At 43.3% G+C, this 27,189-nt stretch overlaps 2 protein-coding genes across 5 annotated transcripts in view; one reads left to right on the forward strand and one right to left on the reverse strand.

The window, feature by feature from the left end:
* Positions 1-646: 646 nt before the first annotated feature.
* On the reverse strand, positions 647-23,867 carry SHISA5 (shisa family member 5). Of its 3 annotated transcripts, none has more exons than XM_039734244.1 (6): positions 23,549-23,867; positions 19,253-19,330; positions 18,038-18,091; positions 4,503-4,618; positions 3,988-4,203; positions 647-1,408 (listed from the first exon to the last, which is right to left on the reverse strand). In XM_039734244.1, the coding sequence occupies exons 2-6, from the start codon at positions 19,276-19,278 to the stop codon at positions 1,332-1,334; spliced, it is 489 nt and encodes a 162-aa protein (XP_039590178.1). In that variant the 5' UTR covers positions 19,279-19,330; positions 23,549-23,867; the 3' UTR covers positions 647-1,331. The 3 variants fall into 3 exon arrangements, with proteins under 3 accessions (XP_039590178.1, XP_039590177.1, XP_039590176.1); XM_039734243.1 differs by having other exon boundaries at positions 23,563-23,771; XM_039734242.1 differs by lacking the exons at positions 18,038-18,091; positions 19,253-19,330; positions 23,549-23,867 and adding an exon at positions 16,636-16,754.
* Positions 23,868-27,075: 3,208 nt separating this feature from the next.
* The window catches only part of RNF123 (ring finger protein 123), a 48,091-nt gene continuing 47,977 nt past the window's right edge, over positions 27,076-27,189 (forward strand). The window contains exon 1 of one of the 2 annotated variants that reach the window (XM_039695593.1): positions 27,076-27,189. The gene's annotated coding sequence lies outside the window, so the exon portion shown is untranslated. The other variant, XM_039695592.1, reaches the window with a different exon arrangement.

A 27,189-nucleotide genomic window follows, 5' to 3' on the forward strand; every position in this document is an offset into this window, starting at 1 on the left:
TAGTTCTGTGAGGATTAACAACAAATTGCATTTCAACATTGGAAAAGACAGAATTGTTGAGGACAGTGAAAAAACCCCCACCTTATTTGTTTGAGCAATGAAAGACTGATAAAGCCTAAAACCTAAGTAGTGTTAACAGTCACGAGGATGTCTCAGGATGTTTCATGACTCAAAGCATTACCTTCTTAAAAATACATTGCCTGCCTGTGACCAAATCCTTCCTTTCCCCAACTTCTCATTCTCTGCTCAGCTTTATGGGAATACTAAAACAAAAGGGAGGCTAATGCTCACTGTGGCCCCTCACCCAGCACACTGCTACTCCAATGCAGGATTTATAAAGGTCTGTAATTCTTAGGTTCCTGCCACCTACAGGTCCCACTAGAGACAGTGGAAAAAACCTGACCATTTGAAAACCCCAATCTTCTAGTGACATCCCATCCCTCCTGTAAAGGAATTCCTTCTCTGGGATGAGGCAGGACTGAATGCTGCCAAGGTACCTCTGTTAACGTGTGATTAAGGGGCTGATTTTAATTCTAAACTCATCAACAACACATGACTGAAGTAAGCTTATCCAATACTACCAGAACAAGAAATACTCATCCAACAATTTTTATGGAGAATTTTCAGGGTTTCAGCATTTGATCTATTTGGTCCTTTAAGTGGCAGAGAGTCTGTTGATTTTTAGCTATAACACCCAATGGAGGCACAGTTTATAAACCTTAAAATTGGGACAGAAAACAAGGAAATAACCAACTCATGCTATTTAGAACTAGTTCAAAGGCAATTAAACATGGTTTACTACCTCTTATCAAAGGTAAAGGTGTTGCAAAAAAAGGAAAATTCCCTTTTGAATGATAAATGAAATGTATTAAATGGTAGCTTACCTAACAATAGTAGCTTCAAAACAGGCAGAACTTACATAACATGTATCAGGTAGTTTCTTAGAGGTTAAGATTTTACATTTGAATACTGTGCAAAAGATTGCTACAGCTTTGGGTATCTGACGATGCTCATATTAGACCATTCCTCTCAAAATTATTGCACAGCAAATGGTATTGTGGTTCTGTATTTCTGAAATACTCTTTCTTCTCATTACTCTCATTGTATCTAGAGCAAAATCTCTTTTTGTATTTGCTTGAGGTATAAATTAACTTCTGCAAGAAAAATACTCCTTCCTTGGAGCATTAAAAAGAAGAAGATAATGAACTGATTTTCACTCTACTTTAACAAAAGATTGTTGTCTTCCAGAAAAATATAGTACAGGTGAATGGTGTAAACAGAACAAATTATATTTTTAAAAGTTTTGTATGCAGAAGCACAGTAGAAGCTTTTCAATAGGTGGGCTTCTGAGGATCCATGTAAGCAGGGTTGTAAGGGGGCTGGGTGGGGTAAGGGGCTCCAGCACCAGCTGCAAAAGCAAAACAAAAGAAAAAAAAGATTTGTAAAATGTACATTCTGAACTCCACACATAAAACAGCAATTTCTGTTTTGAGCACACAGTTAAGAGGTTCAACTTAGCCAGTATCTTAATTGGACTTGAAAACAACTTGTCATAAAACATCTGCATTTCAGAAGCAAGAGCACAAAAACTTTTGTTCTTGTTGGCTTTGGGGCTTTTTTGATTCTGAGTGTAGATGAGCCGCCTTTAGGGGAGAATCTAGTCTAAAAAAAAAGGAACAGATCTAGCTCAAAAAAAGAGCCAGTGGAAGTAAGGGGTGCACATACAAGAGGATATACATGACAGTGTGCTGAGGAAAAAAAAAAAAGTCTAGAGAAATCATATTAGGATTCCTTCAGGGAAAATGCTTTCCTGTGAAGTGTCAAAAAATTAATTAAGGAAGTAAAATAAAAGAGAAAAAATACCCCACCACTACTGAGCACATAAAAGAGTTTGACTTATATACCAGATGTGCATCCCTTGGAATAATTCTCATTTTCTACTGCTCTGAGAAAAGCTGCTCTCAAGGGGCACCTCCATTTTCAGCTCTGTTAAACAGCACAAGTTTGTTCAAGTAGCACCTGATCAGATCCCTGGAAAGTGCAAGTGTGGTTATCTTCTGCTGATCTTGTAAAGTGAGTGGGGTTGGCTCCTGTGTGGCAGAGCAGGTATTCTCCCCTGGCACGTGACCTCATTAACAGCCTGCTCCTTGCTTAACAGGCAGGAGAAATGAAGGAAAGAACTCTCACTGTGAGGCATTTTCAGCTGCCAACATGGAAAGTGCTTTGGTATGTTCCCAGGAAAAAAAAAAAACAACAACAAAAAAACCCCAAAACAATGTTTTAAAATTAACAAACCAGCAACAGCCTGAGAAACCAGAGGCAGGAGAAGTGAAATGACTAATTTCTTGGCTCCCTCATATGAAAAAGATGAAACCAAAACACTTTGGCATAATCCTGTAAAACCCACAGCTTCTTTGACATTTATAACAGAAAAATAGAGTCAACAGTCCTGCCAAGTCAGTGTTTTCACATGTGGGGCTGGTTTGCACATTATTAATGTACAATTTCTAACTGTTTATAAATCTTTCACACCATGAAAAGCCATCTTATACCCCAAGTTGTCCTGGAAGTACTTTCTAAGGGCATTATCTACTAGTCAGGACTACACTTTGTTACTTAAAAGGATGACAAGTGAGGTTTGTACGAGAACTTGAAGATCCTACAGGTAACAGCCTAGTTTTGGCCCCTCTGAGCAGTCTGGAGCCAATTGTTCAGAGAACAGCTATTACCAGCAGAAGTGGAAATTAGTCATTTCAACAATAAGGCTGCAGGAAAACAATGCTGTGAAAGAAGGAAAGCTGAAGAAAAAAGATTCTGATAATTCTAACTGCAAGTTGTTAACAGACTTCTTCCAACCCCTTTGTCATGGGCAGGGACACTTTCCATGAGACCAGGCTGTTCAGGACTCCATCCAAACTGGCCTTGAACACTTTTAGAGATGTGTCCATAGCTTCTCTGGCCAATTTGTGCCAGGGCCTCACAAACCCCACAGTACACAATTTTTTCCTAATAACTAATCTAATAACTAGATTTTATATATGTATGTATATAGACAGATAGATACTTATAAATATATATAATTATATATTATTACCTATAAATATATATATTATATATATTATTATTATTATATATATTTGCTGTCCTTTAGTCTGAATCTTGCTGTCCTTTAGTTTGAATCTATTCCCTAAACCTAAACTTGCTGTCCTTTAGTTTGAATCTTGCTGTCCTTTAGTTTGAATCTATTCCCTAAACCTAAACTCACAATTTTTTCCTAATAACTAATCTAATAACTAGATTTTATATATGTATGTATATAGACAGATAGATACTTATAAATATATATAATTATATATTATTACCTATAAATATATATATATTATATATAGATATATTATTATTATATATTTGCTGTCCTTTAGTTTGAATCTATTCCCTAAACCTAAACTTGCTGTCCTTTAGTTTGAATCTATTCCCTAAACCTAAACTTGCTGTCCTTTAGTTTGAATCTATTCCCTAAACCTAAACTTGCTGTCCTTTAGTTTGAATCGATTCCCCCTTGTCCTGTCACTACATGTTCTTAGACCTCGCAGATATTAGATTAAAAAGGGAATGTGGAATCATCCAACTCATGTATATGTATATATGTATGTATGTATGTTAATTGACTTTGATTTTAATATTAAATGTCAGCTGAATTAGTAAAACGTTCTACTGGATCTGCTGACAGTCCCACACATTGCCAAACTTTGCCACACAGCTCCAGCTCACACCTCCTCTGGCAGTGCTTGACACAGAAACAGTGAGAGGGAAATTTCCACCAGGGTGAGTAACAGCATCCAGCACAACCTGAGTTTTACAAAACTTGTTTCCACTTGTATTAACACAGCCAACAGACAACAATAAATGTAAATAACATAAGATTTTCTCCAGAGCAGGTGTCTCTTAGCTGCTCAGGAGATGAAGAAGCACTTGGTGCTGCCTTACCTGCCACGGTCTCATGGTAAGCTGGGGGTCCTGCTGGCTGCGTGGGGTACGGGGGAGGGTACTGGGCAGGGTAGGGAGCCACTGGCATCCCCGGCTGGGGCTGCACAGCCACGGGCTGGTAGCCTTGGTATGGAGCTGCTGGGTAGCTGGGTGGCATTGCTGGCTGCTGGGGATAGGCAGAGTGAACCACCGTCGTGGTGGCAGTGGTCACCACAGCTACAGCGAGGAAAAGGAACATGGTTAGTGCTGCTGGTCCGAAAAGAAAACCCCCACCAATTCCCAGACTCCCCACATGGTGGGATGGAAGAGAACTCCTAAATGCTCAGAAAATACTCCAAAACATCTCTCTCCAACTTCACATTCTGAAGCTGCATAAATGTTTGTTTTTAATATTTAGGTACTGCAACTTCTGAGCAGAGTATTTTCACCTCTTACAGGAATACAATTTTGCAGGAGGGATAAAAAAAAATCCTCTTCAAAGATGTGAAAAAGAAAATAAATCAAGAGCTACTTACGGCGTGGTCTTCGACATGCTTTGTACAGACAGCAACAGGAACAGGTGAGGCACAGAATAATAGTAACGACAATCACTGCAAAAACAGTAACTCCAATGGCAATGAGGGTTCCAAAACTGCAAGACAGAGACCACCACAACTGGTAAGAGTCGCTCCTTAACCAAACCTGCAGCAAACACATTGCTCCACCTCCAATCTCTCATTACTTATTGGACTAAGAAACAACTGTGCAAGGCAGTGCTGCAGGAGGTCAGGTCTGCTAAGGCAGGGGAAGCTGAACCACCCCTTACAAGGGGTCTTTGGACCCTCTCATTTCAGTCTGACTGTGACTGTTGTTGTTGTAGTGTGAACACACAGGCTCAGAGCAAGCCCACAATGAAGCACCCCACCTTTCAGGGTGACAGCAAGTTCTTCCCACATTCCCTAAGACCTCCCAGTCCCAAACTCAAGACAATCTCAGCCCTGAACAGGTTCCTTGGCCCCTGTAAACAGGTATTTTAGAACCAATGTTACAGGAAGAACTGAAATCCTGACTTTTTTGCAACAGTAAGTATGCCAGGCTACATTATGGGATACAGAAACACTGCCTAAAACTCCCAAATGTGTTATGGGAAGACCAGACATTACAACAGCTTTGACTTCTGTGATGAGCACCAAATGATGGAGGCAGACAAAACCAGTTACTTCTCAAAGCTTTACAAGTTCTATTTACCACAGGGGAGAAAAGATATCACAGCAAAAACAGTGACAATTCCCTTTAAAGTGCTAAATGAAATGATCTGTTTCCTACTGTCTGAAATCAATAAAGCCCATCTTCCATGGAAGCCAAAGTCTCCAGCATTCTTATTTCTTAGAAAACACACCATGCATCAGTTTTGGGAACAATTGCAGGAAGTCAGTTTTAAAGAACAATTAGCCCAAAAGTAAAGACTAGAGAGGCCATTTTCACATCCATCCTGTTTTTGTTTGTTGGTAGATTTTGGCTACAGAGTTCTTTGGGTTTTTTTCCCCTGCTCAGTTTCCTGTTAACAGCTTTAACCAAAAAAAAAACAATTTGTTGGTAGATTTTGGCGACACAGTTCTTTGGGTTTTTTCCCCTGCTCAGTTTCCTGTTAACAGCTTTAACCAAAAAAAACATCACCATAGCATCCAGCAATTTTCACTTGGCTACCAAACAACCACCAAATGTGAAAACTGCATTTGAGTATCAGTGACCCTGGAAGGTTAAATCACTGACAAAAAGAACAGCAAGATGCTTTACCCTAGCCCAAATTTCAAAGACCTCACCTCAGTGTCTTCTAGAGCAACTTAACCCTTAGTAAGCTGAGCAGTGACAAATAAAAAAGGCTCAATTTAAAATGCATTCTTTCCCCTTAAGAAAAGTTGCATTAATTTTATTCTGTTTCTGCAAAAGCTAGAAGAAAAAGCTTAAGTCAAATCTCTTTCAAAATAATGATTTTGTGAAATTGAAACTGTATCTGACTTAAGCACTAAATACAGCACTATGGATACAACCACGAAGTACTGAATGGGATACAGGAAGCAGGAACTCAATGATTTTGTGAAATTCAAACTGTATCTGACTTAAGCACTCATTTTGTGAAGCACTAAATACAGTGTTATGTACACTATGGATACAACCACGAAGTACTGAATGGGATACAGGAAGCAGGAACTGCTGCAGCCTCCTGAAGTCACAGGAACCATGTCAGAAACACTGCCAGGAAAATAAATGGATTACTGCAACATAACCACAGGATGTAAAGGTGAAAATAATGTGTTGAGGAACACACGCATGTTTTGCCCCATTTATTTGCACAGAACATTTCTGAGATGCTGACCTAAACACCCAGCTTTTAAGTGCCCTCTCATCCTCATGAGCATTATCTTCACCTCAGCACAGAAAGTTTACAGTCAGCTCATCACCATCCAAAAAATCCCATTTCTTTCAAGCCTGGTGTAAAAAGCAAAATACAAATGTGATTTCAAGAGAAGAAAAGAGAGAGAACTGCACTCAATGGATTCATACACTGAATTATGATCCTTATTCCAATGTTCTCAAGGAACAGCAAGAACTCCTGTGACAAACCACAGACACCTCCAGAAACTGCAGGACAAGAAATGTCAGCTGCAATTTCTGATACTTGTGGAGCAGCCAAGAGCTTTTTCTTTTCTCTTGTTTCCACTTCTGGACCAACCCTGAAAGAGCTCTCTTACTAGGGAAGCTGACATTTCTTCCATTATACACAGCTATTCTCTAGCAACAGCAGCAAAAACAAAGAAATTTTCCAGGTTCTTCCTTGGGTTTCTTCTCCCGTGAAGGAAAAACACCTTTTTTGTGGTGAACTATGCTAAGGAAAGAAATTCTTGTGTCAAGGAAAGAGATTAGGGCTGATAAAGACAACTAAAATTCTTCACTTGTACAATGAACTTCTCAGAACTTTAGCAAAGGCTTGGCAGAATCAAAGATACCAGAAAAATTGAGATAAAGTGAAGAAATATTTACTCATCGTAAATTACCGAGCACAGCAGGAAACTGGTACAGCCCCCTTATCTTTCACAACTAAATTAGTTTCTGATACAAGGAGAGAAAACAGCACAAGGCCATCTGCATCCAAGCTGAGGGCCATCTACAGATAAAAACACTGACCATGGGCTCCATTTGTTTGTTTTTAATAAAGTTTTCTGCTCAATGAAGCAGATATCTCCTATTTGCTGCCTCTAATAAGGAACACAACAAAAGCAAAGCTAAAAATCCAACACACAATGTCCTCATCTTCACCAAGTTGTTAGAGACACCCTGTGCACTTGGATCTCTCGTGTCCTTGGCAAAATGACACAACCATGACACAAGGACATTCTGCACCCATCTTCAGAAGAGTTAAATGGAGACACATGTTTGAGGTGCAGGTGTGTCAGGTGTACACATTGGAGTTCTGTGTTTGTGTGTGCAAACAACACTGTGACCCACTCCTACCCACTGAAACACTGTCTGATTGCTGCAGACCAAAGTTATTTGACAGCCCTGCAAGTAATGTAAATATAATATTAAAAAATAGTAGTTAGCTTTATTTCCAGTAGGTCTTTGTGAATAAAATTGAAGTTTATTATTTTGGGCTTAAAGTAATCCACATCAGCTCTTCTCACAGCTCTTTAAGGAGTGCAACAACTGATTACTGGAAGGCATTTTTATCACCTCCTTCACAGCAGATAATTTTCCTGCCAGTGCTTGGGCTCATGCAGGCTAATGCCTTAGAACAGCACAAAGTAGGGAGACATTTACAGAAAAAACACTAAGTGCTGTGAACTTGTCATTCATGTCATCAACACTTTCTTTCAACACTGGAGTTCTTCAAAAAGAATTTTTTTCCTAAGCATTTTTATTGACAGCCAAAACTAGCAATACTCTTTTGGAATTTCTGCATGGTCAGTCACTACCTCACTGTAATAATGTCTTTTTTACTGCCCAAGGAATACTGGTCTCAGCACTTCTTGAGCATTTAAGTGATATCCCACTACTGAAAAAGGTGCAGGAGGGCTGCCACTAACAGATGATGGTCAAGTGAAGTCAGAATGGTGCTCAACATATATTACTCAGTGAACCTTCTAACCTTCAGGAGACAAGATATTCCAGTAGGTATAAAGACTCTCTTGCAGTGTGCTAACTCCCTTTCTTAGACAAAAATTGCCTCATTTGATTGCTTTCACCTGATGAATCTGCCTAAAGTGCTCTAAAATATTTGGAAAAAAACCCACATTCACATTAAATGATAATTTAATTACTGTTAGCATTGTACATAAATGAAAAAGAACAAATGTGAGGGATTGTTGCTTACAGATTCTTCCCCTGAATGGTTAACCATGAGAAAACAAAAGCCAACCAAAACCAAAAGCACACCTGACCCCTGCATTCTGCAAACAAACGTCAGAGTGGAGAAATCGGGGTGGCCACAGCAGCAGCTCAGTGCTCTGCTGGCGTCAGTCTCCATTCAGTTTCCAGACTCCCACATTATATATACCATAGTCTAAATAAAGCACTGTTATAAACAGCTTGAGCTCATTCACTGACATTTCCTGCTTCTTCCTCTTCACAGAAAAACAAACTTTTGCCAATGATTTCATAAAAAATAAAATCAAAGTTAACAGCAGTTTTACTGCAGCGATGACAAACCGCAATTTTTCATAAAATATATAGAAAAGAAAATATGGAGAGATTTATTCCATTTAGTAAAAATGGAGATAACATCCTGCCCTTTTCTGCCACCACCTCTCTCCTGCCTTGCCCTACCTCCACTTCTACCCTATCCCCTCACCTTTGGGAGGCACTGAAGTGTATGTGTAATGAGAATGTCTCTCAGACTCACCCTTAAAGCTGTGTAATTATTCAAAGTGTCTATCAGTTCACATAAAGGGAGTTACTTGCCTATTCTACCCCATTCAGGACTAAATGAGACATATTAAAATGTGAGAACCAAGACCAGGATCTAAGTAACACTTTGTAGAAGTTAATTCTCAAGGCAGCTGTTCATGTTGGAGACCGTGATCTTGAACAGTCAAATGAAAAAAAAAATGTAGAGTTTATTTAAAGCATTTTCAAATATCAAAGCTTTGATTCCAGCAATGTATTTTTAATTCCTCTTCATAGTTTGAATCACTTAAGTCAGTGACATTTTGTAAGCTGATACAAAAGAAGTTTTTACGTATCTATGTCTTCATGTGAGATGGGCACACTAAAAATTTTGTCTTAAAACAGAAAAAATATCCAAATTAACAATGAGACCACCTAATTATGAAAAAATAGTTTAAGCAGCCTTTTTATTGTGCAAGGTTTAATCTATTCCAAGATTTCTTCCATGCTTTGAGAAACACATTGGCAAGGCTCTCTGCAAAAGCACTGCTGCTTTTAAAAACAAACATTTACAAATAGTGAGTTTTGACTGTAACACGGGGTGGTCTGGAAAGACTTCAAAAGATAATTTAGGCCATTCCTAAAGTAAAATAAAAAAATTGAGTATATGCATGTCATTCCTTACTGCTCCAGAAAAGGATCCAGTTCCCAGAAATGTGATGGAATGGTAAATATCCACTTCTGCCCTGACTCAGGTGTAAGGCATGTCCAAACAAGTCCAGAGGGAGATGCTTAACTACATTTTAGTCACAGCCATACAGTGCCACATACTGCCTGTGAAGTTTAGCAGGAAAATAATGCCTTTTTTTTTTTTTTAAGAGCAATATGAATTCCCAAGAGCCTTTCACAGGGATTAGGTTCTACAACTTTACCAGCAATACACTTCCTCAGTTTAATGTTTTAGCATAAAAATTCAAAACACTTTCCTAAAGATTAAACGAAAACAATTTACTATTACTCAGAAAGCAAACTCACAGGAAAACATGAGCCTGATTTTAACACTTGCAAGAGGGATCAGCCTCATTTAGCACAGCCAGGAGCTTCAGCACAGGCAGACAATGAGAAAGAATATACACCCTGGTCCAGGTGCCACCACAGTAATTGCTGGTGCAGCCTTGGCCACCTCCCCCAGAAGAGGATCCCGACATGATCAGGAAGTTTCCAAGTGATTCTTGTGGTAGGCAACAGGCAGCCTAAGACTCAGACTGAGCAGCATGGTTTCAATTCTACAAAATCTTGGTTGTTTCATCAGACTGACAGGTTTGAGAAACTGCAAAGTCATTTTAGGAGCTCTGCAATGCAGTGAAGTGTGGATTGGAATTGTGGTGTCTGGTGTTTCAGACAAATGTTGACTCAATTAGCACTTCAGAGTGTCTTTCCTGGGGTTCTGCCCCCATGTAGTGAAAAGGGTTTCCCTTTATTTTGACTAACCCCTCAGAGCAACACCAGCTCAAGCCATCATTAACTGCAAACTGCTCCAGCAGGGACACAGACTGAATGAAAACCCCTAAAACTCAGCACTACCTTCCATCATTCTTCCTGGGTACTCCCAAAAGGAGAGTTTGCAACCCAGCAAAGCAACCCCTTTGTTTACCTGCAGTATAAACAGGGCTGAGCTGCATCCCCCAGAGCCCACAGCTGAGCACAGCCCAGGGACCCAGCTCTGGCGTGAGAAACAAGCTAAAACAACAATAATGCCACAGGAAGGAAGAAACTGCAACTGCCAGAGTGCTACAGAAAAAGAGAAGGCAAGAGTCTTAGGGGAAGAAGTTGGCTAAATATGTGCTGAATGGAGCCTTTACCTGTCTGTGCAAATAGGAACCTGATGTGGATTACTTTAAGCCCAAAATAATAAACTTCAATTTTGTACACAAAGACCCACTGGAAATAAAGCTAACTACTATTTTTTAATATTATATTTACATTACTTTTTTAATTCTCCATTTTTTTTAAAATAACATGTTTAGCACAACGTGTTCTTAAGCAGCCTTTATGAGAAAGTGGCAGGGAGGGAACTTCCTGGAGTTTGTGGTCTTATTCAGACATCTGACACCCTGATCCAACAGGTTATTATGGAATATGTATACAAGCATCTCTTCTTGGTCCTTAAAGAGTGCACTTGTACTAAATATGTCTATACATACTAAAAATACAATTTTCCAATGAAGTTTGCCAGGAAATCTATTATTGTACACTTCGTAGAAAACAGAGTTAACTGGTGTAAGCAACTAATACATTAAAATATGCACATGACAAGGGGAAAAGTCAAGGCTGCATTCAGAGGGACTGAAGTCTCATCAGCAGTGCAAGAATTAACACTGAAGCTTCATGCTGGCCCCCAGATAATTTTCAGTGCACTGGACCCTCAGCATACAAACTGTCCTTAAACACAATTAAAGGCATTTGCTTCTGCAGGTGGTAAATAAATTTTAAACATCCCTTTAGTGGCAAAAAGAGAATGTAGAATTACAGATATTTAAGGCAAACAACATGAGTCAGTTCCCTTCCTACCACCCACTTCAAGGACACAGGATGTTACCCCCACACCCAAATTCAAATCTGGCAATGGCAAGGATTTTTCCTACATGGTTAACTGAATTAACAGAACAAGTTTAACTGAAAAAAAAACCCAAACAAAACAAAAAAACAACTAAGTGCTACACAAAAAATTTCCCCACAAAACCTGCAATATTATCAATTTGCTACTGCCAACACCATACTAATTCTAGAAGCACATTTAAACAACAGATTAGAAACTAACTTGGCAAAAGGGTTAAAGTTGTTTCTTTTTTCCTGGCAAATTGAAACCTGGTGTATGACTTGCAAAACACACTGGAACTGCAGTAAAAGGAAGTTTGGACTAGGTTACACCCACCTGCTTTGCCTGCCTCATAACCCAGCTTTTATAGGAAACACACCTTTTTCTTCACCCACATGACTCATGTATCATCACATATATAAAATTTCCAAATACTGTGTTTGGGCAGAAGCAAAGTTTGAATTACATTAATTAATTATTCATACTACTATGAACAGACATCCTCCCCCACATTCCCCTTCTCTCCTTCTCTTCTGGAATATTAGTCACCCAGCACAAGGATCATCAAGGAAAATCCAACACTGTACAAACAAGAACACACCACTGCAGCAGTGGTCACATCTGGCCAACCACCACTTCTTTTAAATAGCACTGATTATTAACAAGATCTTCACCAAAAGAGTCACAAAAAGTGACTTTGATGACTAGTGCCTTTCACACCCTAAAAAAAAAAAAGAAAGAAGGAGGTTTTTAAGTTTACCCCTCAGTGGAATAGAGAGCCAGAGATCATGCTAATAAAACAGACGTGTATCACATCAAAAATGAATGGTATGAAGTGTTTTGAATACAAAGATTTTGACAAAAGGTCAATCTCCACACAACTGAACATTTCCTGAAATTAAACCAATTTGTTCATTTCACAGAAGACACTACAGCTGCAGTTTTAAAAGGCTGGGCAATTTGAGGGTTTTCTCCTCCTCCCATAATACATCTACAAACACAATCTGTGGCAAATATATCCAGCTACAGCTCAGGCCATGGCTTTTTTATGGCAGTATATGAAAAAGCAGAATTAGTGCTCAAAATGTTCCAATTTTTACAGATCCTAATAAATAACCATCATGACCTTTTAAACATGTTTTTAAAGGATTCTCTGTTTCTTGGGCTATAGGATCCTTCTCTGAGGACTACCCTACCTGCAACCTCTTCCACAAGCTCTCTCCAGAGTCAGCTGGTATGTTAAAAATTTACTGTTTTCAGAGTTGCACAGAGGCACAGGAAAACCCACAGCCAGAGGGAACACTCTACCCTGGCAGGTAGCTATGTTCAATAAAGCACACAGCCACAGGAAAATTAACTGCTGAACAAAATCCAAGTGATCAATCTTGCTGTGTCGTTGTGTGCTCAGGTTGGTTGTTGCTGTCACACAGCCCTCTGTGGTCAGCAGGGCACACTAACCCAGCCATGCACATCTGCCTCTTGCACCCAGGCAGCATTTTTCAACCTCTCCTTCCTGCCTGGTTTCTGAGGAAACGAAACCTCAGTGCCTACAGCAGCAGAGACACAAGTGAACTCTCTGCCACCTTCAAGCAGCTTCTTCACCAAGAACACAGCGAGCACAAAACCAAATGAAATGTAAGTTACCACTGCTAATTGTGCAAGCTGATGTTTACTCTTCAGGGTAGTAAAAAGCATAAAACATTTCTTTAAGTAGCTTCAAATCCAAGTCTCAGTTGTTTCCAGGCAAGGAGCTTACATTCCTTGGTGAGATTAGCTTGTGCTTGAACACAAGCCTCACAGAACAGGCTGCATGCAGTTTAACTCATTTATTACAGAAAATATCAAGGACCAGCACTGGAAAAGAAATCCTCTGCTCATTAAACAGAGACTGCTTACATTTCTACAAGCTTTTTTTCCAATTTTCATGAAGTCTTCCCTCCAGAAACATTCCACACCCACCTGGACACATTCCTGTGTAACATGCTCCAGGTGACACTGCCTTGGAGGGGGGTTGGACTAGATGATCTCCAGAGGTTCCTTCCAACCCTAGCAATTCTGTGATTCTGTAATTACCTTCATTATTTACTTTCTTATCACTGGCAACCTATTACAGATCCTGGAGTATCCAAATATACCAGAAAGTGTAAACTGGAGTCCCTGATAGTAATAGCAGGGGAGAAGAAACAGGGCATAGTTCAATATAATTTTTGATCTTGTCTGTGGAGAAAACATGGGCTTGAAAATATCTAAACCAGACAAAGAAAATCAGGATAATCATATCTTTCACTGTTAAAAATATGCTGGTTTTGCCAGGTTAGCCTGTAGCAGCCTATTGTAGATGCCACATTTCAACCAGGCATGGATTTTCTCTGTATCACAAAAGGACAAGGAAGCCACAAGACAACACATGGCTCAAACCCCAAATGAGCACATCCCCATCCAAAAAGGCTGGTCTGTCTTCTGCTGGCCAAAGCTTCCCAGGAAGATGGACATTCTGCCTGCCCCTTCTCATAAGGAGGAGCAGCCTTGCCTCGGGCATTACTGTACCTGTTACACAATCTGCTGTAACGTGCAGGCAAAAATTAATTCAGAAACAGCCAAATTAACTGTGTACACAGATAATGTGAAGCTTTGTTTCCAATTAGAGAGCCCAGTATCAGCTGCCCAACTACATTATTTTCTTCTGTAACTCTTGATACAGATGTCCTGAATTGCTCCACCTCCTTAAACACTCAAATACTTCACAATTAGTTGAATTGTGGATATGAGTCATCTAATTTCCTTTTCCAGTAAGGGTCACTATTGGAAAATTGGCATACCAAGGCTAAGTAATCACATTACCAATGAAAATAATAACAAGTTCTGTCCTGGTGAATCAGTGCTCTGCTTTTTGCACAGTTTCTTAAAATAAGAATACTATGTACAGCAAATGAAAAGGGGAAACCAACTAAATTAACCTCACTACTCACAATCCATCTTTGAAACCAGAGTAAAGCAGGGGAAAACTCAGTAATTCAATCAAACTGGGGAGGGGAGAAATCCTGAAACACCTTCCAGTAGTAAACTGTGCCACAACACATTCACTAGCAGCAGAAATTGGAGAAATCACTTATGGTCAAGGAAAAATGGTGACAAATTTATCAAGTTCAGCAGTATGAAACCCACGTCTACACCCTGACATAAAAGCTCCACCCTGATCTAAAAGATCTTTAAGGACTGATCAACAACATAAAACGCCTGAATCTGAGTTAACCCTGACTTTTATACCTTTCCTAGAATGCTTACATTTGCTTCCAAATGCAGCATTCTAGGAAGCAAAATACCTTCAAGTACTTAGAAGTGCATTATTAACACACTCCAATTGAGTGCAATTTACTGTCTTTAAAATGTCCAAAGATTATAGAGTATGGACCACTTGCAATGTGAAATACACTTAAAAGGATTGCCCAAAGTGCACAGCTGCCTCAACAGCACCTGATACTCAATATAAATACTGAAACACATTAATATCAAAGGATGATACTAAAAAGAAACCTGCTGAAAACTGGTGCTTTGCTTGCACTTCTGCAGAAAACCTGCAGAAAACCTTGGAATAAACGCAGCAAAAGAGCAAAAGTATAAGCAAACTAGAAATTGCTCAGCCAGGCAAGACAACAAAGAACAAACATTCCATTCCCCAGTAGCCCTTCCCTAACCCTGGCCTTAGAATTATGGTGTAATTGTAGCAGGATTTCCAAGCAGGGAGAAGAAACACCCAGACCACAGAGTCCAGTGGCAAGTCCACAGGTAGTCTGTAACTCGCCCTCAGAATGGGGAACTTCTCTTAAAAAGACAGAATTTGTGAGCAGTGTGCCAGGGTGGTAACTCTATCTAGAAATCAGCCTGATGCAAAAATGGGGAAGTAAACACTTTCTGACCCATAATGCCAGGAAATCATCACCTCCTTCTCAAATGCAGTGTCAAAGGTAATATGTGCAACTCCTAAGAAAGAACAGGGCACTAAAGGAAGTTGCCCTTTTTGCTTCCTGTCATGTTACAAAATGTTCAAAGAGAATGCTCATCTTGTTGGAGATACAAAGAAATATTCTGACATCAGCCCTTCTCTCTACACAGTGAAGAATTAACCTAACACAGTCATCAAGAAACAAGGCAAAACCTGCCTTTTAAAAGAAATTGGCACAGAGAGAGAGGGTGGAGTATACCTTGCAGGCAAGGAAGCAGGACAACTCTTCCAGAAGGAATTCAGCTTACTACTTGGTTAAAAACACATAGAAACCTCAACACACACAACACAAAACTCCAGGCACTGTCTGTAACTAAACAAAAACCTACTTGGTGTCCCACTGGCTGCAGTCACAGACAGTGCCACTCACTGCAATTCCCAGTATTGAAACACCCTAAATGGGACAGCTCAGTCGTAAGTCATTTTGGAAAGTTCTGAGATGTGGTTTTTCTCCAGAGTCCCATCCAGGTGGCTTTTCATGGACAGTATTCCTGTGAGTAATTACCACCTTTCTAATAAAATGCCTAACAAGAAGGTAAGTTTGATGCCAAGTCTAGGCCTTTGCACAACACTAATTTTTCAAAGCTGCAATGTAATTGAAAGGGAAAAGAGAAGAAAAGAAAAGATCTTCTCAAACTGAGACATCCACAGTTCTCTTTTTAAACATTCCATAGCTGAAAACAAAGATAATTAAAACAATTTAACTGCTCCTTCCTAAATGCTTTTTTCTGTCATTTACAAAGAGCAAGCCCTGACTTCAAGATAAGGCTCATGCCTGCTGTACTGGAACCACACATCTGAAGACAGAAGATCAGCCTAGCTGAGAAGGGGCATCCCTCCTCCAAAACACTGGTTACATTAAATCCTCCTCCTTGAAGAGACACCGCCAAAGAGACCACGGCTCAAAGACATCCAAGCACCCCTTCCACACCACCATGGCAGTGCCTCTGGCCTTTAGCGCGGCTCCTTCCTCGCCGGCAGGTGAGGATGTGCCGGGACTTACAGAGCTCAGCCCGGCCGCGCCCCCCGCCCGCCGCTCCCGGGTGATGCGGCTCGCACGGCCCCGCTCGCAGCCGGCACTGAACCCGCTCCGCCGGAGGGCCCGGGAAGGCCGGGCGGGTTCCCCCCGCAGCTGTCGGGGTCCCCCCGGGGCTGTCGGATCCCCTCCCGAAGCCCCGCTTACCCCATGCTCGCCGCCGCCGCTCGCCCGCCGCCCGGCCCCGCGCACGTCACGGCGCCCGCACCGCCCCTTAAAGGGGAGCCCCGGCGCTGCCGAGCGCCCGAACCCAGCACAGACATCCCTCAGCCACATACAGCTCGGGCGTCCCCAGCACAGGAAGGACAGGGAAGGGCTGGAGAGAGCCCAGGGTTGTTGGCAAGATGTGCACGATGTTGATAAGAGGGCTGCAGCAGCTCCCCTAAGGAGACAGGCTGGGAGAGCTGGGGCTGCTCAACCTGGAGAAGAGAAGCCTGTGTGGACAGCCCCCAGCACTTCCCAGTGTCCGAAGGAGCTACAGGGAGCCGGAACTGGAGTGACAGGACAGGGAGTAAATGGGTACAAACTGAAAGAGAGTAAATTTAGGTTGGCTTTTAGGAAGAAAGGTTTTACTATGAGGGTGGTGATGCACTAGAACAGGTTTCCAATGGAAGCTGTGGATGTCCCAGTCCTGGCAGTGTTCAAGGCCAGGCTGGATGGGCCTCCAGTAAGTGGGACCTGTGTCCCTGGCCAGAGCAGAGAGAGGCTGGGAATAGATCACCCTTAATGTGCATTCCAACCCTGTAACATTCTGTGATTAATCCCTGTCCTCTCTTCATCATCTTCTGCACTGTGAAAAACTGACACATTTTTACAGCAGGACTCCTGTCATCACCAATATAGGCTTAAAGGAATTCTTTCCAAGACTGAAAGAGATGGAGAAAATTGACAGAAACTAACTGCAAAAGATGCTAGAACACCAAGGACCTACTTCAAACAAAAGCAGATTTTCTTCCAGAGCCACTATGGATTTTCTAAGAGCACAAAGCACAGAGAAATGGCCATAAACTGAAACAGAGGATGTTCCACCTCATCGTGAGGAAGAACTTCTTTATGTTAAGAATGGCAGAGCACTGGAAGAGGCTCCCCACAGAGTGAGTGGGGTCTCCCCTCTGGAGACATTCAAGTCACACCTGTGTCAGCTGCTCCAGGTGACCCTGCCTTGGCAGGAGGGTTGGGCTGGATCCCCAGAGGTCCCTTCCAACCCCAACTGTTCTGTGACTCTGTGCTAATGCTTCAAACTCCTGTTCAGCAGGGAGGATGCAGATTATTATACAGAGAGACCATTCAGGTCTACATAGCAACACACAGCTTCTTCCTCATGTCTTTCCTTCTTCCAACACACACAGATTTTGAGTGTTCCAAACTCTTAACACACAAATTAGTATTTCTATTTTTGTATTCTAGCAGCACAGAATCATGGAATTCTTTTGGCTGGAAAAGATCTTTAAGATCACAGAGTTCAACTGTTAACCCAGCACTGCCATGTCCTGATTACACAATGAAGAACCTCTATACAAATCCCATTTTAAAAGCTTGCATGGCTTACCTGGGGCCAGAAAAGTCTAAATCAGGATCCTGAAAAATGTCCGAGTCAGAGATCCTGTAACAAGAGAATTAAACTCAAAAAAATGGAATTTATTACTTATTAAAGTTACCTAACCAAGTTTCAAGTGCTTAAGCAAGGTAATGTACACTAAAAGGAGAGATTCTTTTGGTTGCCTGTGGTGCTAGAAGTATGGACTTGACAATAGCCTGACAGCACTGTTCCAAGGCAGTTTTGCAAAATCCAAAAACAAATAGACCATAGATACAGAGCAGCTGTGGATAAATGCACTTACTGCATTAGCCCTAAGTAAATAAAGTTAGTCAGTGATTAACAACAAAAATCAACAAATACAGCTTTTTACTAAGCTCACCTTCACCATTAACCAAGCTTAGTTTCACCCAGGTATGCTCTGACAGGCATCCCTGCTTTGGGGAGGAGAGGAGCAAGCACAGCAATTTGTCCACCAAGTGGGGCCATATTCTCATCCTCCACACAGAAAAAAACAAACACCAATTTTATTAGGGTTTCTGTTACCTTCAGTCAAACTGAACCAAAGGCAGAACAGAAGTGTGACATTTCAGTGTCACTCCCTCCTCCACCTGGCTAAGGATCTCTGACAGTCTTTGCTCCACACTACCACTGCACATCATCGTGGCCTCCAAGGAGCAGATCTGCACTTTGAACAAGTCCTCTTATGCCTGGGTGAAGGGGAGTGATGCTCACTTTCCCTGCAGGGATGTGGCTGCTCTTCTGTGCTTCACAGAGACAACATCGAGCTCAGGCCAGTGCTTCACCCCAGACATCCTCCAGTGGTTAAGCCCTGCCTGAGCCAGGTGCAAGATAAGCCAGTGGCTCGGCTCAAGTTTGCACTCAACCAGCCTCATTCATTCTCCACAGCAAGCCTGGCAATTTTTTTTTCCACATTCTCCACTCTGTGACTACAGTAATAACTCCACAATAGGTGGTTTTAGAGTGTGTCTTCTCTGCTCCTTTGGGATGCCTTTCCCTTGGTAACATTCTCCATCTGGAGCAGGTACCAGTGGTACCTATCTGGTGTCCTTGAGCATGCTAAAATGTGAAGTTAAGCTTTCAGTAACAAGCACGTTCCACATGACATAGCAATACTGACAGTGACAACCATTTTAACAAGCATCAATGCATATTGTACCAGGCCTTGAAGCCCTCCCACAAAGGTAAAAAAAAGCATATCCCAACCAGTTGGTGGATGCAAGTTTCCTCATTTTCTCGGCGATCTTCTTTACAGTTTCCAGAGGGTCTTCAGCATCAGGAGACCTTCAGAAAAATTACACAGAGTGTAAGTATTGAAAAATTATTAAGACGACACAAATCAGTTCATGCATTAATTTATCCAGCTCATTGTTCCCTTTCTACAAGTAACAAGCATTAATGTTGATCCCTGATAGAGCTCTAGAAGAGAAAGGTCTTTTAGGAAGATTTAACCATTAAACAGTGTGGTTTTGTCATTTGATGACAGAATTGTAATGTGTTGTACACACTCAGTTTGCCTCATAACTTTCATTAAGCTGATTGCACTGGAATTTTTGTTCATCAAATTTTAGGAATACATTAAAGCAGCAGTATCAATCCAGACAAGATCCACAGCAGAAATCAGGACAGGATTGTGCAAGTTGTACCTCACCAAAATAACCAGTATATTCCTGACAATCCTCACCCAGAACTGAGAAGAGTTACACACCAATAGTTAGTAAGTAAAGGAATAATCATACAAAGTCTTTTTCTCATCCTGATAAGATCACCTAAGTTAACATTTAAAAATGCTGAAAGCACTTGGTACTTTCGGTATACCGAAATACTTTGTGAAATTACACAGGAAGGCAACCAACAAAAGGTCTTACAAACCAAGTATTTCCTTCTTACACAGAGAGTAGCTCATCTTCATTAAGCACCTCTAGCCAAATGTTCACACAGACATAAGCACTAAACTGCATGAAAATATGAGATGCTGGTATTACTTTCTTCACTATATCTGATAGTAGCTACCAAATTACTGTAAAGATTCAAAAGAGCAACATGAGTTGCCAAAAAGTTTAAAAATACCAAAAGGCCCTAAAATCAGTTAGAATAAAATGTTAAATTTTCCTAGAGATTTGCCTTGATGGAAAAGATGCAACACCACTGCATTCACTGTAGGTCTGGATTTCCCTGCGACTTGGTTGTTTGTACCTGTTGCTTTGTTTACTTCACAGAAAATCCTAATCCTGATAATCCACTGCAGAAAACAGAGATGTCATACAACAGATTCTTAGAACTAAAATCAGTCCAGCAGCATTCCCACTGCAAGCATCACCTGGTGCAGCCCTAGTGGTAATCAGTGGGGATGTTCAGGGACCAGGATGGCTCCCTTAGGGAACATCCCACACTTGCCAGAACTGCATTGGGCTGACACATCCTTAAGATACTGGCTGTTTTCTCTGTCCTTGCCCTCCCAAGCCTGAGTAACTGCACCATAAGAATAGCATATTAAAAGCTTTTAACTGCCACCAAAAAAAACCTTCTCAAAGGTTAAGCAAAATCATTTCCCAAGAAGGGTATCACTTCATTTTTCAGTGACAAATCCTGCAGTCAGCTCGTTTCTATTCATCATTCTCCTTCCTATCACATGAACAAGACATACCCTGGTATCTTGCTCCTAAACCACACTCCATCCAAAAAAGCTCAAATTCCTTCAGGTGTAGTTGTTCAGAGAAAGAAAAAGAAAAAAAAAAAAAGAGGAAAAGACAACTTTAACATCTGAAAATTCAGTCTTCACACTCTGGCATCAAGAAATACCTGAATACTGTTGCCTGGAATAAATCACAAAACTTTTCCAAACAGTGTTAAAATGATAATATGAATGCAAGTCTTTAATTGACAGCCTTAATGGTGCACAATACAGTGATATGCACACACAATACAGTATTTTTACATTTTTTCTAAGGTTGATTAGAATACCTATCAAGTATTGTCCAGTAAGAAGAGCAGTTGGTTAGGTCATTTCCCCCTGGCTTCTGCCCCATTGGAGCCCTCCCCAATCTTTTTTAGCCTACACTTTACTGTGTCTACAATACAAGCTGCAAAACGAAGTGTCCTTGCTAGACTAAAGGCAAGACTAAACAGAATTTCAAGAATGTATTAGTAAGGGTTTGGTAAACTATGAAGGAGGACAGGAAAAGTACTAGAAGTGAGAATTTTGTATTAACAGCCTACAACGTTACAAATACATGAAAAATATATAAAAGCTAAAAATATTTAGGCATCAGAGACAACAATAAAAAGAAAAACAAAAATCTTTTAAGGGCTTAAATATGGAGGTTCATTAAATAGAAACAAAGAGGAACTTCTGTACCCATAGCACAGTACTTTTTACAGCTCTACATGTGCTTACACATGGTCAATCAAATTTTTCTTCTGCAGACACCTAATACCACCTGACTCCTCCCTTCCTCCTCTATCCCTAACAAGGAAATGACAGGTAGCTAAACCAATACAGAAATACTTTGTGAAATTACACAGGAAGGCAACCAACAAAATTCCTCCCTTCATCTTACGATTGTACTACTGCAGCACAATAAAATAACAAGGAAAACCAAAGGCCTACGCCAGTTCTCAGGTGGCTGAGCTGAGCCAACAAGGGCCCCAGCACACGAAAGAAGAATTTGGTGCCTCTGCTTTGTTCCTCTCTTCCTCCATCAGCTGTGGCATCCATGAGACCCTTTCTCAAGTGACTGAATTCTCCAGCCCATCAACTGATGGCACTTCTTTCCCCCCAGCCAGATGGTTTAATTATTTGAATCACCTGAGAACAGCTACACCCAACCCAACACAATCCAGTTACTGAGGGGTTCCTCCTATCCTGCAGGGCATCAGCATGATGATTTCACACCATCAGTACCACACAAAACCTTTAAAGACTGACCAAGTTCCATCTCAAGAGCAGAGCTGCCAAACTCTTCCCACCCAGTCCCCAGTCACTGCAATAAGTACTAACTTCCACCCCTATTTATTCAAGAGCAACTTACATACTGTTACAGCTATAGCACCTTTGTAGTCAGTCAGCTTAAAGACTCCTTTTTCTAGTGCTCATACCTTGAAGTACTTACAGATAAAACTCTGACCATGTCAGCCACACTCATTTCAGCTCAGCCCCCCAACAGAACAAACTGTGATCCTGGATTACTCTGACCAAGTCAAATGTCTTTGTGCATATCACAAGCAACTTTTCTGCACAGGTTTGTGCAGAACTGGATCTCCCTGACCAAGTGATACCACTAATATAAAATATAAAGAGTGCTTCTCCTTCTCTGAGACCTCACCAGCTAAGTTCTGTGATCACATCCACTTTTTCTAACGACGAAGTTGGGGAAGACCACATGGTACATCCTCTAAGCACAATAACAAATTAGCAACAGATAGGGCTTGTAAAAAAACCCCAATTATCAATAATAGCATTTGATGTATGAACTCAATCATCAAACAAGCTTACGTAAGTACGCTGTTTAAGTGATATCATCACTGAACACCTCAGTGTTTCTATTGTCTTCCAGTAAAACGGTAGAATTTACTGAGTCGGGGTGAAAAGGTGAAGTTTTTTGATTAGATGCTTCAAGAATAACCCGCAGTCACTTTAGTACATCATTACCTTACCTTAGTTACCAGCAGCCCCTATCATCACGTCCCTGCTGGCCGACACCACGGCTCAACACAAACTCACCAAACTTCAGCAGGACTTTTCCCTCAGCAGGATTTTCCCCTCAGCGGGACTTTCCCAAATTCCGCGCCAAAACAACTGTGGGCACCTCCCGCCGCCGCCGCGTGCCCCCAAAACCACGGCTCCAACGTGTCCCTAAAACCAGGGTTCTACAGCCCCCAAAACCACGGCTCCAAGGTGTCCCTAAAACCAGGGTTCTACAGCCCCCAAAACCACGGCTCCAACGTGTCCCTAAAACCAGGGTTCCTCAGCCCCCAAAACCACGGCTCCAACATGTCCCTAAAACCACGATTCCACAGGCCCCAACACCACGGCTCCAATGTGTCCCTAAAACCAGGGTTCTATAGCCCCCAAAACCACGGCTCCACGTGTCCCCAAACCCACGGTTCCTCAACTCCCAAAGCCACGGCTCCAAAATGTCCCTAAAACCAGGGTTCTACAGCCCCCAACACCACAGTTCCTCAGCTCCCAAAACCACGGTTCCACGTGTCCCCAAAACCACGGTGCCTCAGCTCCCAAAACCACGGTTCCACGTGTCCCCAAACCCACAGTTCCTCAGCTCCCAAATCCACGGTTCCACGTGTCCCCAAAACCACGCGCTCCTCAGTCCCCGCCCCGGCACGGGCGGCAGAGCTGAGGGCGCTGAGCTCGCAGCCTGGGGCTCCTAACGCGGGGGGCTTCGGCCGGGCCTCGCCGGGGGATGTGATCACCGCCTCCGAAAGCGACGCGGAGCCCCCCAACCCCCCCGAGCACCGGAGCCCCGCCGCTCCCCGCTCCCGCACCTTCCCGCGCTCACCGGCCGCCGGCAGCAGGAGGACGAGGAGGAGGCAGAGGCCGAGCACGCCCCGACACAGCGGCGGGAGAGCGGCCGCGCCCCGGGGTGCGCAGGCAGGGGGCGGCCCGCGGGAAGCGGCCGAGGCTCCGGGCGGGACGGGGCGGGGCGGCCCCGGCTCGGGAGGGCGCTGAGGCCGTCCCCGGGCCCCGATCTCAGTTCCCCATTCCCCACTACCCGATCCCTGTGCCCCGTTCCCCGTGTGCGGCTCCCGTTCCCCAACGCGGCTGCGGCAGTGCCAACTGAAGGCTTCTTTCTCCCTGAGGGGACGCCTCACCACAGTATCACAGAGTCATTTAGCTTGGAAAGGACCTCTGAAGATCATCGAGTCCAACCTTTGACTGATCACCACCATGTCAATCACACTGTCAAAAATAGGTTAGAAACTGTTGTAAAATAGTTGATAATTGTTAAGCATGTACTGTTAAAAAGTTTGGTTATTATATTGTTAAGGGGTAGTTATAAGAAATACGGTACTCAGCGTACCGTATTACACCTAAGTAAAGTGCACCGACCCCCAAGCAAAGCCAGCCACCCTGGACAGAACTGTAAGGGACAATCAAGCGCCTTAACCATAATGCAAATGAAGGATCCCAACAGAAACCAATCCAAAGGAACAAAAAACTGTATAAAAAGGGAGCATCCAAGCCAGTGGGATCGTATGCTGCTCCACCTGGAACATCAGGAACATCTCTGCCCAAGAAAGGAAGAAGATCCAGCGCTGGCTCTGCAGCATCCTCGCTTGTCAGGAACGCTCCTGCTCGGCCCGCAGGCCCTCCAAGCTCTGTGACCCCAAGCAAAGCCAGCCACCCTGGACACAACTGTAAGGGACAATCAAGCGCCTTAACCATAATGCAAATGAAGGATCCCAACAGAAACCAATCCAAAGGAACAAAAAACTGTATAAAAAGGGAGCATCCAAGCCAGTGGGATCGTATGCTGCTCCACCTGGAACATCAGGAACATCTCTGCCCAAGAAAGGAAGAAGATCCAGCGCTGGCTCTGCAGCATCCTCGCTTGTCAGGAACGCTCCTGCTCGGCCCGCAGGCCCTCCAAGCTCTAGGCCTTATAATAAAAGGTGGGATCACTTGAGCTCCAGGAGTGTGTCCCCGTTTATAACAAGACCATGGCACCAAGTGCCACATCCAAGCTTGCCAAGGTGCTTGTTCCCTGAATGAATCACTTCTGTCAGCATCTAGTTAATGGAGTTATGTCATGCCCTAGCCTTGGAAGGCCAAGCAAAATACAGAAAGGCTGGTGAGAAAATCCCAAGCACCAGAGTTTGGCTTGGAAGGTGGTTGGTAAAGAGGATCTCTGGGAACACTAAGGGCAGGAGCTGAAAGAAGCAGTCACTTCCAGCAGTGTCACACACCTAATATTTTAGGACTTCTGGGAAGTTCAGGTTGCTATCCTGATCCTGAACTGCATTTCAGACCTGAATTCTTCAAGGCTGGATTTCACATTCTTTTTCCCTATTCTGGTTGTACTTGAGCCATTGTCTGGTTGTTGTCCCGGCAGGTTCCTTAGTGGACTCTGATGCTGAAGAAATGTTCTGGATGCCTGGGCACTCCACCTGAGCCCATAGCCTGGTCTGCCTTCCCCTACGGACTGCTCCTGCCTCTGGATCAAAACCTGTGCTGCAGCACTGTTGCTAAAGAACACCAGGATTGATGAAGCAGCCCCCTTCTCAGTAAGTTTCTGAGGGTAAATGGCCTCTGCTCTTTACTTCCCTCTGGTTTCCTTTTTTCCTTCACAAGACATCCTCACAGGCCTTCCAGAAGGTGTCTCAAGGAAAGGGTTCAGTCTCCCCTACCCTGCCTGCTTTCTAGCATATTGCAGAATCTCTCACAGGAGAGGAAGCTCAGTGTGTTAGGTGACTTGGGAGCACTGGCAGAGGTAAATGGTCAGCAATCCAGAGGCTGGTGCAAGCCTCTTCTACACAGAATCCCTTGTTTATTAAAGGTAAATTCTTCAGTCTGTTTGGATCCAGTTGAAGAGCCAGGACAGTTTCTTGACCATGTCTTAGGTAACAGGTGTAGTGTATGCCAAAGTCTTGGGTAGGTCCAGACTTGTGACTAGGAGGAAGATATGCCAAGTTCAAGAGCTTTCCCAAAGTGGTTTATAGGAAAAGGCTATTTCTTGAGCTCCACCAATGCTATCACCAAATGCCTGTGTGAATTGTGGATTGTTTTCCGTGCCTGACCTGAAGGTTGTATGTGAGTTCAAGAACTGTACTAAGTAGATTGTTGGCATATTTGCACACAAGTAAATATTGACAGAAGTGGAGAAATTCTGTTGCTTTCCAGAATTGGTCAGTGAGTCTACATCTCCACTGTGGCCCACTGTCTGGTGTTAAGATGGAAAAAATGACTGAATTGTGTGGTGTTGTGATTTCCTCATACCTTAGGAGAGTGAGACTGCAAAGTTATTGTTTCTCAGGCAGAAACCTTTACATTTCAATGAGTCTCCTGTAAGAGGCCTGGGTTTAATAGCAAGGAGAAGCTGCACAAATCAAACTTCAGGACACAGAGCATTTTGTCCCCAGTGGCTCAGTGTAATGGTTCTGTGGCCAGATACTTTTGTCAGGCCTGAGAGAGCCTCCCAGTGCACTTTATTGTGCTGGTAAGTGGGGTCAGGGCCAGAACTGGGGCACGGTGCATGGCAGGTCCTGCAGCATCTGGGCTGCCTGTGGGGATTCTGGGCCCAACGCTGCAGGCTGGAGCAGTCCTGGATCCACACAGGCCCAGGGGTGCTGGAGCCTCTGACATTTTATGGATCTGGGGAGACACAAGAGGACCCTGATGGTAGCTGGCTGGTGGTGCTGGGGCTGCTGGAGTTGGGTGCTAGCGAGCTCTGTGGGTGGTGAGGCCCTGGCACAAGTTACCCGGAGAAGCCATGACTGCTCCATCCCTGCAAGTGTTCAAGGCCAGACTGGAAGTGGTTTGGAGCACCTGGTCTAGTGGGAGCTGTCCCTGCCCATAGCAGGGAGGTGGAATTAGATTATTTTTCAGGTTCCTTACAACCCAAATAATTCTGTGAATCTATCTTGAAAGTGTTAGAAGCTCCAGTCCATGCTCCCTGGGCCCTTGTGGATCCAAGACTGCTGCCATTTGCAAAGCCGGACCCAGAATCCCCACAGCCAGCCCGGGCACTGCCACAGGACCTGTTGTGGACCGTCCCCCAGTCCTGGCCCTGATCCCACTCCACAGGCACAATAAAGCGCACTGAGAGGCCCCACGCTCATGTGTCGGTTTCCTCCTCCTCCTCTCTGTCCAAGGGCAGCGTGCAGGGTCTGGCCTAGAGGGTCGCTGTCTCCCCGGGTGTCAGCAGCACCTGCCCTGGCCTCCTCCGCGTCCACGGCCGAGAGTTTCGCGTCTCGGTGGCCCCGACCTTCCTCGGGTTCCTCCAGGGAAGTCCACACAAGCACCGGGGGATCTCTGCCCCCGGTCCTTCCCCGCGGCAGCGCACCGCGGCCCGGCCCTGCCCGAGCGCGCAGAGAGTCCCTGCCGTCTCCCGGCAACGCGTCCCGCCCGCCCGCCATGGCCCTCGCGGGTCGCCGTAGCGGCGGCGGCGGCGGCGCGGCCGGGCCGG

Source organism: Passer montanus, unplaced genomic scaffold (assembly GCF_014805655.1).
Source record: "Passer montanus isolate IOZ18808 unplaced genomic scaffold, ASM1480565v1 scaffold9, whole genome shotgun sequence".
In the NCBI taxonomy this organism is placed as follows: domain Eukaryota; kingdom Metazoa; phylum Chordata; class Aves; order Passeriformes; family Passeridae; genus Passer; species Passer montanus.

Coding starts and splice junctions, on each gene's coding strand:
- SHISA5 (XM_039734242.1), bottom strand. CDS start 16,751: ATGTCTGTGCTGGGTTCGGGCGCTCGGCAGCGCCGGGGCTCCCCTTTA. Junction 4,619..16,635: donor GCGGCGGCGGCGAGCATGGG/GTAAGCGGGGCT, acceptor TCTGTCTTGCAG/TTTTGGAACCCTCATTGCCA. Junction 4,204..4,502: donor AGCATGTCGAAGACCACGCC/GTAAGTAGCTCT, acceptor TCCTCGCTGTAG/CTGTGGTGACCACTGCCACC.